Here is a 13,332-nt window from a genome sequence, read left to right as displayed (position 1 = left end):
CGGAACATCAAAGATGACTGTTAATTAAAGAAAACCAGACATCTCAAGTTAAGGAAGTTAGCACTTTTCTACGTACGGGAAGATGCAAGAGTCCAGGCTCATTGACATCATCCCTTTGAGCCGCACGTCCGCTACCTGGGGCCAGTGTCCTGTGCTTTCCCAACCCGAGTCCCCACAGGGGGCACCGCAAGGGTGGCTGCAGCCCGTTTTGCCTCCATCCTGAGTCCTCTCAGGTCTCACCTTCGGGGCAGCCTGAGTGGCAGGATGGCTGCAGCGTCCTGTGTTTACTGATACGGCAGCAACCTTTTTCATTCACAGCGCCACGAATGTAGTTTTGTACCAGGGAGGTGAGATGCTGAGAACAAGAGCTGTGCTTCTGGAGCTGCTCCAGACCTTTGCTCAAAGCCCGTCAACCCCCGCCTTCCGCCTTTAGATGGGGCGATCGTAAATCTTTAAGTTAAAGCGTCCAGAGACAAGAAAGGAAGCTACAAACAAATGAGAGAGAGAGAAAAAAAGCAGATGGAACTGTTGCAGAAAAGAGTAGGCTGTGAGAGGATGGTCATGTTCCAGGTCACGTCCTGGGTCTCCCGGGCACGGCCGCCAGGTGAGGGTCCTTGGCTTTGTGCAGGAAAGAATTCAAGAGCAGCCATCGTAAAGTGAAAGCAGGTTTCCTTAGAGAGATACACATTCCATGACAGAATGCAGTCCATCTCAGAAAGCGAGAGGCCCCCAAATATGGGGTGGTTAGTTTTTACCGGCTGGGTAATTTCATAGGCTAATGAGTGGGAGGAATATTCCAGCTATTTTGGAGAAGGGGCGGGGATTTCCAGGAACTGGGCCACCGCCCACTTTTTGGCCTTTTATGGTCAGTCTCAGAACTGTCATGGCACCTAGGGGTGTGTCATGTAGCTGATATGTTGCAATGAGCCTATACTGAGGCTCAAGGTCCACGTCTTGGACCTAGTTGTTTCTAATCAGTTCATGTCGTGTCCTCGGTGGCTGTCATTCTTTTAAAGGTTGTGCCCTGCCCGCTTCCTGTCTCAGAACAAGGGCCCAGATGGCGAGGAGTCTGCCCTCCAACAGAGCCCCAGTCTCCTTGTACACTGATTTTACTACATTCGCATATAAATGACACACCTACAGGGTGGGACATGATTAGACAGAAAGGACCAGAAAACGATAAAAAGGGGATGGCACCGCACTCCCTTGTGTGTGGGGGAAGCCCCACCTCCTCCCCCGGTAGACTAATGCATGCACCTCCCCATCGTCAGCCTCACTCCGCTTCCCTTTGTCTTTATTGGTTAAAGTAAATTTCTCTGGCCAGGTGGGTGAGAAGCTTATCTGTGAATTTAGTTCCTCTTCTCCATATAGAGCTTGTGCTGTGTTGATCTCAACTTTGGTTTTGCCTCTCCATCCTGAAGAGAAAAAGAACCCTCTCCTGCTAAGGCAGGGAGCCGGGCTGCGGCCTGAGCAGGGTCCATACAAATCAATTCGGTAACACGTGGAGGACAGCTGCCAGAGGAAGGACCAGAGATTGGAGGAGAGGCAGCTTCCGGTGGGGCTAAGACACCAAAGCCTTTCACGCGTCAGAGAATGAGACAGATAAGATTCAAATCCAGACATCCAGAGAGACGTTCTCATTCTGGAAAGCGAAAGGGATCCTCCCCTTATTCTGCAGGAATAAAAGAACTTTAAACATGTGACCATGAGCTAATCTTTCATGCTTTGCATCAGATAAGCCTAAAGCATCTAGGAACATTTTCGAATCAACACTTCATTGGGCTCCGGGGAAAAATTTTTGGCAATCCAGCGAATGATAAGATGTTAATTCACAAAGCAAGCGAACTCCAGAGACTTCCAGCTCTCCTAACGCCCAGGATGGGAACGAGGAAGCCGGAGGTCTGGCTGCTTCTAGTGTAGTCAACCAATCCGGTCACAGCAACGGGGAAGCAGATGGAAAGCAGAGAGGGTCCAAAAGCAAGCTTTCAGGGAGGTGCTTTGGGGGTCAGTACCGGCAGATACAGCTCCAAGGGAGCAGTAACACCTGTGCCTATTAATGTGGAATAAAATTCATATTTTATGGCAAGACAAGAAAAATTTAAGCCTAACAAAGGTTCTCTACCTTTTGGCCTCCTCTCTCCCCTGACCGTGCAGACCTCCCCATCGGGAGCAGTACCTGCTCAGCCATAAAGAGCAGTGTTCTCCCAGCATCACCTAGAGAATTCCTTAAAGATGGCATTTTTTCTTGATTTTATAAGGGGTCACATGACCCTCCTCGATGATGATGATGATGATGATGATGATGATGCTTAGATCTGATTATGTCGATCACACCTCAAGAAAACTGGGGAAAACAGAACCCTATAGAGAAGGAAATGAGCAAGGCTCGTAATCTGATCACGTGGAGAGAATCTGTGTGATGGTTTTGGTGAATAAACTTCTGGATCTAAGGCGGTGTAAATGCAAAAGAAAAAAGACAATGAAGAAAGTTTGTTTTCCCTGATGCATATTTAAAATTGCTTAAGGCCCAAGGCTCTCCTGCTTTGCTCTGCCTTGCTGAGGAGGCCACAGGGACTGGAGCTCAGGCTGTGGAGGGAGAGCTCTACTCATGGGAGCCCTGAGTGCACCCAGGTCTCCCGCAGCAGAAATGGCCCCAGATTAACGGTGCAGGGACTTAGGCCTTCGGGGAGCTGAGATGCTCTGGCCGTCAGTAAAGGCTTCTCCTGTTCCTGGAGAGGCTACCTCCCGAGGAAGAGGGGCATCACTTCCCTTCCTGGTGACGGGGCTTCCCGGAGGAGACCGAGGACGGCACTGGACAGATCCCCCTTCCACAGGCTTGGGGGACGGCTGGACCACGAGAATCGCGGGTCTCTCAGTCACTAACACAGGTGGACCTGGCCCAAACTTGCTGCCACTCAGCTGCTCCTTAGCGTGTTTTCTGTACTGTTCACCGGCTTTATCACAAGCGTCTTATCACTGAGTCTTTATAACCAGCCTTTCTAGGAACGCCATAGTGTTCCGTGAGGTGCATTTGGCATCAGCTGCTCAAACCTTCCTCTGAAACAGGACTTTATTTCAATGCATTTGCAGTTGCTTTGGTGTTTTTAGGGGACCTTCTGGAACTACTGGGTCAGAAATTTGAATTTTATGAGATCTTTGATATTATTGCTCTACTGCTTTCCAAGATGTTTATACCAATTCTCAGGCGAGGGCAAAACGGCTTTCGACCATCAAGTTGAAAGATTTCAGCCACTGCCAGCAGCTCCTTGACGCACCACCATCTGCTTTAACTGCGTTTGATCCTGAAGACGGGGCTTTTCACAGAGGTGCACCCCAAGGTATGGAGAGACAGAGGTGGCAGCGTCCTGAAAGCAACCCTCCACCCTCCCCCCTCCGTCAGCCCTGATGCAGCTGACCAAGCTGTTAGGTATAAAATATCAACAATGCTCGCTGGGAAGAGGGGCTCGGATGGCCTTGAACCAGCAGAAGACGCCACTGGGACTCTGTTTTGGATTTAACAAAGAGTATGGCGGGTCTCTTCCTCAAATTTTATATTTTGCGGGACTGTGTCTAGTACAGGTGAGTGTTTTTGGAGTTTTAGAGGGTTACTTTTACTAATGAAGGTGATGGGCAGCTGGGTAACTCATCGTTGTTAAATCATATTTGGGGGCTAATTTAAGGGTTGTGGGTGATCCTTGCTGACGGTGTGGAAGGAACAATGGTGACGGTGCTCCCAGGGCACCGATCACACTGCGAGTGGCCCCCGGAACCCCAGATGGGAGGTGCTGAGAAAGAAGACACAGCGTCTTCCTGGGAACTGAACCATCAGACAAAGCTGACCACCTGGACACCTCTCAAACCTCTGTGTCCTGCAGACCCGGGAAGGCAGGGGAGTGAAGGGACCGCGGGTGGGGACGTGGTAACCGGAAGCAGCCTGTGAGCCCTCGTGACACCAGATCTGGAAAAACCCGTAAAGGACGTTCTTGGCTCAAGTGGGAACTTTGGGACGCGGACGCGTGTTACGTAATGACGATGTCATATCTAGAGGGATAACCGTGGCAGTGAGGACGTCCCTGTTCTGGGGAGACGCCTGCGTGTGACGTGACCTTGGGGGAGAGGGCGGGGTGACCGCTGGTGTGGCAGAGTGGCTTCCAGACAGGCTCCGCACAGGCGCCTCCTGAGCTGCTCGCATCTGCTCTCAGGGGCCTCGGAGTAGAGAACGAAACCTCCGAACACGTTACAGTGAAAGCATCCGGCGTTGGGCAGAAACGTTCCCGGGGGTCCCGCGGGGCCCCAGACAGCAGGCACTTCCGGACTCCAGTGAAGATGCACACCCGGTTAGAGACCCGTCGTGCCACAAATGTGGTAACACCTTTTTTATTTAGAGTAAGATGTGTTAACATCCAGCATGACAAAATTTGTACAAAGTTCACAATTTAAAAATGAATATCACTGCAACTTGTGATTCCACACATTTATAGCAAAATTAAAGTGTCAACAAACCCATGCCGTGTAGTACAAAAATAAATCAAACTTCAGTTCCACAGAGAGCACGATAAATATCTATACAAAATTCTGTCTTAATAAATGATTACTTAAATTAACTTAGAAGTGAATATGAACAGTAAGTTATAATAAATAAACTCTGATGACTCACAATAGTTCCATGTGAAAGGTCAGCATTCTAATATGTGACACTGTTGTGGTCCTTATATAATAGTCACGGGTAACTTTTGATCTGATATTATGTACCAACGTTAGATGAGCAGCAGACTTGTGCTTAAAACCCCTTTCCATTGTACATAGGTGAGAACAATTAGAATCCCAAACTGACACTACCTATTACTCTACCAAAAGCATCACTATATTGGCCAAGAAGCTGCAGACACGACGGGGCGGGGAGATGCATGTGCCGATATGAACAACGGGGGCCCCCCCGCAAGGAGGCCGGGGCCCTGGATGGGACATATGGCCGCAGGTGACGCAGAGCACCTGGCTTCAGTTCTCAAAAAGGCAATTCTGAGCAGGGCAGCTACAACTAATCACACAACAGAAAAAGGGCTCTCCAGAGAAGGGGCTGCAGAGCCCAAGTCATGACGTAATCTTTTCCCAGCTAATTATTAAAGTCCTCCTGGAAAACTGTAAGCTTTTGTACAGGGAGCAGTCTAAAGTGCCGCTGGGATGTACATATATTTATACATATATATATATACCGAGGTTGAGTATTGTATCAGAGTATTTGCTGTGAGGTCCCTGTAATCTCCCTTAGCGTCATCGGGTCAGCCGGGAGGCCTCCTCAGATTCCTCCAGGGTCAGTGTCACGAGGCTACTGACACGGGAATTGCACACCTCCGTACGGATATATAGGACAAGGTAAGTGCAAATAGTCGACTGGCACGTGTGGGGGCAATGACCCTGTAAGTCCTGTTCTGCTAAAAATATTTTTTTTTTTTATTTTTACAAAACCCATCTTTTTTTTTTTTTTCATAACAAAATTTTAAGTACTTTTGTACTTCCTGCATAACATCAAGACATGGAAGGAAGAATGCTATTACATGTAAATCAAGTCAACGGCAATCGGAAAACACGACACACGTCGTCCCAGGGACGAGCGAGCAGGGGAGAGCGCAGCCGTGGAAAGTGGTCCTATGCAACACGTAGTGCAGTCGTCGGGTAAAACAATCAATCTCCAGGGTGCAAATGAGTCTAAGATGATCTAGTGTAAAGCAAAAAAGTGCTGAAGTATATTTAGTTACTCTCAACATCTGATTGCATTCATTCTTAGAGAAGGTCATGACAGATCAAACAAGGCTACGCAAACGTTCTACGGTCAACTGGTCTCCAGCGGACGGGACGGGACAGTGGAGCACACTCGTCCTGACTCTGAATAGGACCCGGGCTTATTCAAAGTCAGCGTGGGGTGAGGGCACTTCTCGGAGCTGCTGGCCCACGCAGGCGAGCAGACAGATCAGCCCAGTCGCTCGAGGACTCACAAATCATGGGCCTTCAACCCCGTACGTGACATCATAACAGCAACAACAACTGCAAGAATAATTCTGTTTAAGGTGGAAGGGGAAGTAAATAGTCTTAAGTGATCTTTTGAGCGTAAATGAAAACACACAGATTCTGTTAGACAGTTCAGAGGGACACGGAACTCTCGGGGAGGTAAAAGAAGTTTGTTCCAAAGGGTACTGAGAATGGAAGAGGAAGTCTTCGGGTCATCCACCTCTAATAGGCCCCTGTCTTAACTGAAGGTCCCATAGTCACACCATGTAATTAATGCTCAGGAGTTAGTTTAAAAAGTGCTGTTTAAGCTGCTTTGAATCTTCTGCCAAGTTTCCATGGCTTGGTGCTGTCTTACAATAAATTACTTATCTCATTTCTTACAGTTAATCCATATGCCATTTCCTTGGAATGCAAAAAACCTCATTTATTGCCCCACCATACACCATCCTCCTAAAACAAACAAACAAAAAAATCACATAATATTTCCAAGCATTGTTCAAAAATAAAGCATTTGTTTTTTGCGACCAATTCTTGCTATGAAACAATATGCACACGAAATGTTTTTCTTAAATTCCGTAAACTCCTCCAACGTGAGGCAAAATGATAACACCTAAAGGGTGGCTGCAGGACCACCACATGATCACTCAAAGCTGTTTTTGTTTTTTGTCCATTTCAGTTCAAAATACTAAAACATTTAATCACTAAAGGCATTAAAAAGAATTTACACTCTATTTATTTTGATCGGCTTACCTCTTCAGAAATATATATACCCTCAAATGTGCATACATTAGCAGCTATAAACGTTACATGGCATATCACACTATGTCAGCTTATATGAAAACGTACAAAAATGTGAATGTATTCCAAAACTATTCTGTAGGTACTATCTTTAAAGCAAGACATGAAATCATTATGAAGTCTTGTAAGCATAACACTGTTTCAAACAGAAATAAATATATAACACTTTCTGGTAAATTACAGCAGCAAAGAACAAGAGGCATCCTTTTTTTAAGCAAGATTCCATCACTACAGCAGCTGTTCAGACCTGAATTCCTCTCACAGCCTGCTTTATATTTTCCAGTAGAGCTTTATTTTCTGGACTCTGATAACGATCTTGATTTGTATACATGTCCGTCAAAGTAGTCACGTATGCATCAAAATTTTGTTCATTGATTGGATCCTACGAGATATTAAATAGTAGTTCATATGCAACTTTTACTTTCTAAATAGGATATTCACATCAGCATAAAATAGTATCATAGCATATCGCCACTGTCCTTAGCATAGTTAAAAGGCCTTTTCAGAGAGGCTTAATCTTAGGGGATCTACTGGTTCAGCCCCGCCAGAGTCTCTAGCAATCAACGTTATGGTTTTGGGGGAGGTAACCGCAAATATCCAAAGTTCGAAGAACGGTGAAAATAGAAAAGAAAAAGACATCTACTCTGGGATGCGCCCCGCACGAGGCCTCCGGTGGCTGCTCCGCGCGGTCAGTCACTTACCATGTGCGGGAGCTGGATGTTGGCGAGACTGTGGATCAGGGACTGGCTCAGGTTGGCGAGTTCGTGCAGGAGGGACTCGTTCTGCTGCTCGATCACTTTGTTCTCCTCCTCGATGGTCTTCAGGCTGCTCTCCATGGTGGTGATCTGAAACGCACAGATGCGTGGGACATGTAACACGAGCCAGCCTGGGGAGCAAGCGCCCGGTCCCACAGGGAGAGGCCTCAGCTCCCGAGGCAGAGGAAGAACCTCTCTGCTTAAATCGGGAGGCTGCCACGTGAAGCGTAGGTCATTTTCAGGGTCATTGTCTTGTGTGCGTTGAGTCATCACACTTGAGCACATGGCAACTGGACTCTAACGGCTTGTCTTTCCGAAAGGGGATTCACGCGTTAGCGTGGGCTTGACTCCTGGGCTGTGTCGACTTTCACTCAATGTTTTAAAAAGTTCTGCCTGTCCTTGTGCATAGAGGATCACATGAGGACTGTGTCCTCGTCCCACCCTGGCCTTTCCGCTGGCCTGATGGGATTCTTTATCTGGATTAGTCTCTTATGCACTGTGGCGACTAATACATCTTCTTTTTAGCCTGAACTTAATTCTGCACAGGTAAGTCTTGAAATATTGATTTATCTGTGAGGCACGTCACTGCCCTCTCCTCGGGGTCGAGGCAGGTGTCTCTACCGGCATGTATGACATCTCTGCAACCCTCCATCGGATAAAGGTCTACCGTGGCTTCCTGGGCAGCTCTTCCTTCCTCTAATATTCCAGAGAGATTTTAACAGTTGCCGTGGCACCTTCTGGCCTCCACCTGCCACCAGACAACCAGCACTTACTACACGGCCAGGCAGGAGGGCTGCCCCCATCTGCGTGGGCTGCAGGGACACAGTCGTGGAAGCGAATAGGCAGCTTGGATGCTGTAGTCAAGGCTGGTTACACGGGTACGGGGGCTCCTGGCAGCCACAGAGCGTGTGCCGGGCTCTGTGGGTCCCCCGCACCTGTGTAGCTTGGCAGCCGCAGGTCAGCATCACAGGGGATGCGTAGAAATAAGACAGAGTTGCCGGACGTGCACCGAGCTCACCGCCTTAGCGCCTTCACGCTGTAACCACCGGCTGCCCCCAGTCACCTGAATCTCTGCTTCATAAGCTCTAAACTCCGATGTCTCAGGTAGGGTTTCCCCGCTCACAGCCAGGGGGAGGGCAGGGCACGCGGCTGGTTCTGTGCCCCCGGCCCTGGCTCAGGGTCCTCCGCCTGGGGATGGGGACCTTCCTCCTCTCCCTGCCACTGGCAGCGTGTCCTCCGACTATGTGTCTGAGGGACATCTCGTTTCCTGCAGTGCAGGGAGGAGGCCGCTAGGATGGTGTGTGCCTGCTTGTACGAAAGCTACCTGGCTCAGGATAAAGATAAGATTTATAAGAGACAAACATAGAGCTCAGCAATCACTGATTGGATGATATGAAAAAAGTATACAATTCTTCATACTGTTCTGAGCATTTTGTTTTATTTTTTTATTGTTTTGGCCATGTTGTGCGCCTTGTGGGATCTTAGCTCCCCAACCAGGGATCGAGCCCCTGCCCCCTGCAGTGGAAGCGCAGAGTCCTAACTACTGGACCACCAGGGAAGGCCCCAGTTCTGAGCATTTTCGATGGAGAGGCCATGAACTCTGTCCAGGCTCTGGACCTGGGACCCTGCGAGGACCCTGGTCTCCCTCAGTTTCTGCAGTTGTAAAATGAGAGAGGTGCGGGTCAGACTGACCATTCAGTGCCTTTGAAGCAGCAGAATCAGAAGCTATTTTCACACTGAAGGCTCACTGGAGCCCTCAGGTAACACAGGTAAGAGTTGGGCTCTGACAGCTGGGGCTTGGGCTCCGGGGCTATCAGGCGCGGTGACCGTCGCTCCCTAACTATCCCAGCGGCCGTGCTACGGGGCTTCTGGGGGCCATGCATGTGTCCTGTGTGGACGGGGTGTGCGGCCTGGAGAGCTCTGTCTTCACCTCCAGTCGCTGGACAAAACGCAGCAGCACGGTCCTCTCCCTCCCGGTGTCACTGACCCGGCTGGAGGTGAGGGGTACCAGAAAGCCCAGTGGCACGGCCTCCACCCTTCCTGCTGTGGTTTTGGATTAAAGGTAAGGAAAACCCTTGCCTGTCTCAGGCACACCTTTGGCTGCAGCACAGCCGGAGGTGAGGCCGTGGTCAGCAGGTGGGCTGGTGTCCGAACAAGTGGACAGAACGGCCAGGCAGAGAACCTCAGCCTCACATCCGCCCGAGGGCACGAAAGGGTAGCCCTGGAGTCCCTGTGGTGACCCTGGTGGGGGCATAGCTGGAGGGCTCCCCTCCCTGGAGAGGCTGTGCCCGCGGGGACGGGGACCAGCAGGGACCTGTCCTTGCCCCCTAAGCCCATGGGCAAGAATCCCAGTAAGTCTGTGATGCCCCGAGGGGATGGCTGGGGTTGGGCAGGTCCAGGCCACAGAGGGCGTGGGTTCGAACAGGACAGGAATCCCTGGCCTCACTTGTGAGTGGCTGCAGTGCTTCCCCATTCCCAGAGCCGGGGCGGGGAAGGCCTGTGGAGGGGCAAACTGGGTGCGCTGGGCCCACGGCTCTACGGCCCTGGCTGAGCAGTCAGGTGCAGCGGGAGTTGTGGACACTTACCATGTGGACCGCTGTGGGCACCTGGGCTATAGGACCAAAGCCCCTGGGATGGGGCATCTGCTAGGTGCTCAATAAAGGCTCCACCCCTCCCCTCCGGGCAGGCTTGTGAGGCCACGGATAGCAGCGGCCCCCGGGAACCCAAGGAACAAGCTCCCTGTTCCTGTTTACCGCGTGATGACCTTAGGGCCTTTGCATCCCGGGGGGGAAAGAGCTCGCCCGCTGCAGGAGCAGCGCTCCTCGGGACCGTCTACTCATAACCACGTGTCATTAAAAATACCAACACAAGAGGGAAAACTAGCCGGCCGGCGGCCCCTCTGTCACAGCAAGTTTTGCCACTGAAATGATCTCAGCAGGACACTGAGAAAAAAGGTGAACAAGTAAAGGGAAAACCGGGCAAGGAAACAGGAAATGGCGGCAGCCCTCGGCTCCGCGGCGTCAGCGCAGGCGGCGGCTCGATTGAGGCCTCAGAAACTGTTACCTGAGTCCGGAGCTTGATCATGTCGGCTTCCATCTGGGAGTTGGATTCGTTCAGCTCCTTGATTTCCTCATCCAGCTGCTTGATCTCCTCATCGTTCTCTACGCCTGAAAGGGCGGAGGGGAGGGGCTTAGAGACGCTGCACCTGGGAACACTACAGGTAGAACCTGGCGGTGTCGCTCTTTCTAGATTTGGAACCGAATTTGCTGGGAGAGGATACTCGTGAATTAAAAACTAGAGTCACAGTTTGTGTGCCTTCTATCCCCACTGCCACCCTCCTTACAATTAAGGCACCTAAAAACAGAAAAAAATCAACTGGGGGGACTCAGGCCCCCCAAACTGAAAGGCTCCGTCTCCCTGGGACGATTAACCAGAGCCTCAGGGTGTGACCCCCCCCCCCCCCCACGACTCCAGCCGAAACCATCTCGTCCTGGACGTGGATTTACGCAGTGCAGCCTGTGAATTGTCTCCTGTGTTTATTCCCTGTCTCTGTCTGCACCTCTGTCTTGCTCCCTCTTTCTTTCTCCCCCATCAGTCTGGGAAGGAGCCTGCTGACATATCTGAAAATGAGGCCAACAGGGTCCCTGCCCTCCGCAAGCCTAGATTTTGGGTAGGAAAACTGATAACAGACCGGTAACCAAAAACCCAACTCGGTGGGTGCTGAGGTAGCTGTCCCCTGTGGGAGGATGAGGGAGCAGTGACAGACTTCAGGCGGGTGGTCACAGAGGCTCTCTGAATATTGACAGCTAACTAATAAACACGTCCCCCCATCTGAATGGCCAGGGCGTGAAGCTTGGCTGGGCCGCGTCCTGCAGGAGGGGGGCTGTGCAGCCACCAGCGGGGCCCTGGCTGGGCTGCAGGGGCAATTGTCAGGGTTTACAAGGGGCGTTTTCAAGGCCAGCTCGCCTGGCTGGCTGCTGGCCACCTGGCCTGACCAGTGTCAGAAAGATCCCGATACTTCTGGTGTTTGACACTGGTATCCCACGGCTGAGCGTCCCTAGGGGACGAGCAGGAACCCGGCAAGTGAAGCTACAGGACGACCACACCTGTCCCTCGCACGGCACCTGGGGGAACTTGGGGGGCCGCTGTCCAGCTCTGTAGAGAGAGGGGTCCAGTCCGCCTGGGACGGAAGGCCCCAGACAACCTGGAATGCTGCAGACCCTCCACGGAGGGTTCCTCGCCTCCCAGGAGTCGAGAAGACAAAGCAAAGAGAGACTGGGGGTCTGGGTCTCAGCTGCTGTTTTTAGCGAAATGGAAAAAAAAAAAAAAAAAAAAAGATCCTCAAGAGTAAAGCATCTTCCTGCGAAGAATCGCATTTCTCCCACGGCGTTATGTCTCCTCATAAAAGCAGCAGGAGGGGCGTGTCATCATGCTCAGTTTAATTTCCCCTTTAATAATCCTCCTTCTGAATCGTTTCTCCCCACGGACCTGTCTCAGGTGTGAAGCGAGGCTCACGGATGAGCTGGTCTTGAGCACCTGCTCAAGTCTTCCCTCTTCCCCCTGCTGTGCTCCCACCGTCACCCAGGGGGACGGGGGGTGACCTTAACCAGAGTGATGGCTCTCTCGTCCATGACCCCTGATCAGCGTCTTAGGTCCTCAAGGTGCTTCTCTGCCAGCGTCTTACAAGGTCCAGAACATCAACAACAAAGTCTTCCTTTTTATCAAATGTACCCCGGAAAGCAGGTCATAAAGGATATAGTAACAAATACTGCTAGGAATGAAACGAGGTTCACCCTTTCTCGGGTGGAGGCCGCTATTCCCCCACGTTTTATACGTGACCAGGTCTTTATGGCAATCTCTCAAAATTAGGGCTTAGGATTGACTGAGTCAGGGTATATAAAAAACCTGGCACACGGGAGGTCTCCATCAAGGCTGTGGCCAACGTAATTATTCTTCCGTAGTTGAAGTTCAGGTATAGCTCAAGATAAGAATGCATAAAAATAATCACGATAAATGCATAAAAATCCTGACTTGTAAAACAACTAAACCATGAGGCAGTTTATCATTTAACGAGGATTCGCCACACATTCCTCTAAATTGTTGGGCTTCCAACCGCACGGAGAACATCTCTTGTGAAAACTGAATCCTTGGGCTGTGAGGGTCGTCAGATTTTCCAAGTGAATTTCTGTTATGATTTCTGGACAAGTTCTTCATGTCATAGTTCTTCAGCTTTTCAGATTTGAACAGTTTAAAACTTTCTCTTTTCCCGGGTGTGTTTTGCAGTTTCTGTTGAGGACCAGCCGTGTGAAGAGAGGGTCATCGCATTTTCCTAAGAGGCCCAGAGGATGTCCCTCGGTTCTCGGACCCTGAGGTGCAGCTGCCTTTTAAGGTTTCCCGAGCTTTGCTTGCATTCAGGCTCTCTTTGAAGCCACCGTTACCGGTTCGAATGTTCTGCCGAACGGGCGCTTGCTGAGAGAGGGGCCGCGTCTCCACAAGGCCCCTCAGGCAATGGCTCTGGGCCTCTCTGTAGTGTGAGAATACATTGTGCAAAGGAAACGCGTCGGTTAATACAGGAGCAGTCTTCTCTCACGTATTAAATAAAATGTCTCATTTTTACTTGCATGGGACACTGGAAGTGTCAGAGAGCAGACGTGATTGCGTGTCACGGAGGTACCTCCTGCCAGAGTCTGTATGTGAGGCTGGGGCAGCTCTTCCTGGGGAGCTACCCCCGGTACACCCCCAGAGCTATTTGATCAAGAGGTCTGATTCTGGA

General features: G+C 50.5%; 1 protein-coding gene across 3 annotated transcripts in view; it reads right to left on the bottom strand.

Moving 5' to 3' along the window:
• Positions 1-7,045: 7,045 nt before the first annotated feature.
• The window catches only part of MYT1L (myelin transcription factor 1 like), a 136,459-nt gene continuing 130,172 nt past the window's right edge, over positions 7,046-13,332 (bottom strand). For 2 of the 3 annotated variants that reach the window (XM_065891462.1, XM_065891463.1), the window contains exons 19-21: positions 10,623-10,726; positions 7,506-7,649; positions 7,046-7,186 (exon numbers count right to left, since the gene is read on the bottom strand). In XM_065891462.1, the coding sequence (XP_065747534.1) occupies positions 7,046-7,186; positions 7,506-7,649; positions 10,623-10,726 (389 nt within the window). Of the gene's footprint in view, positions 7,187-7,493; positions 7,650-10,616; positions 10,727-13,332 lie in introns of those variants that run through there. The other variant, XM_065891464.1, reaches the window with a different exon arrangement.

Source organism: Phocoena phocoena, chromosome 14 (genome assembly GCF_963924675.1).
Source record: "Phocoena phocoena chromosome 14, mPhoPho1.1, whole genome shotgun sequence".
NCBI classification, from domain to species: domain Eukaryota; kingdom Metazoa; phylum Chordata; class Mammalia; order Artiodactyla; family Phocoenidae; genus Phocoena; species Phocoena phocoena.
This window is presented reverse-complemented; position numbering and strand designations above follow the sequence as displayed.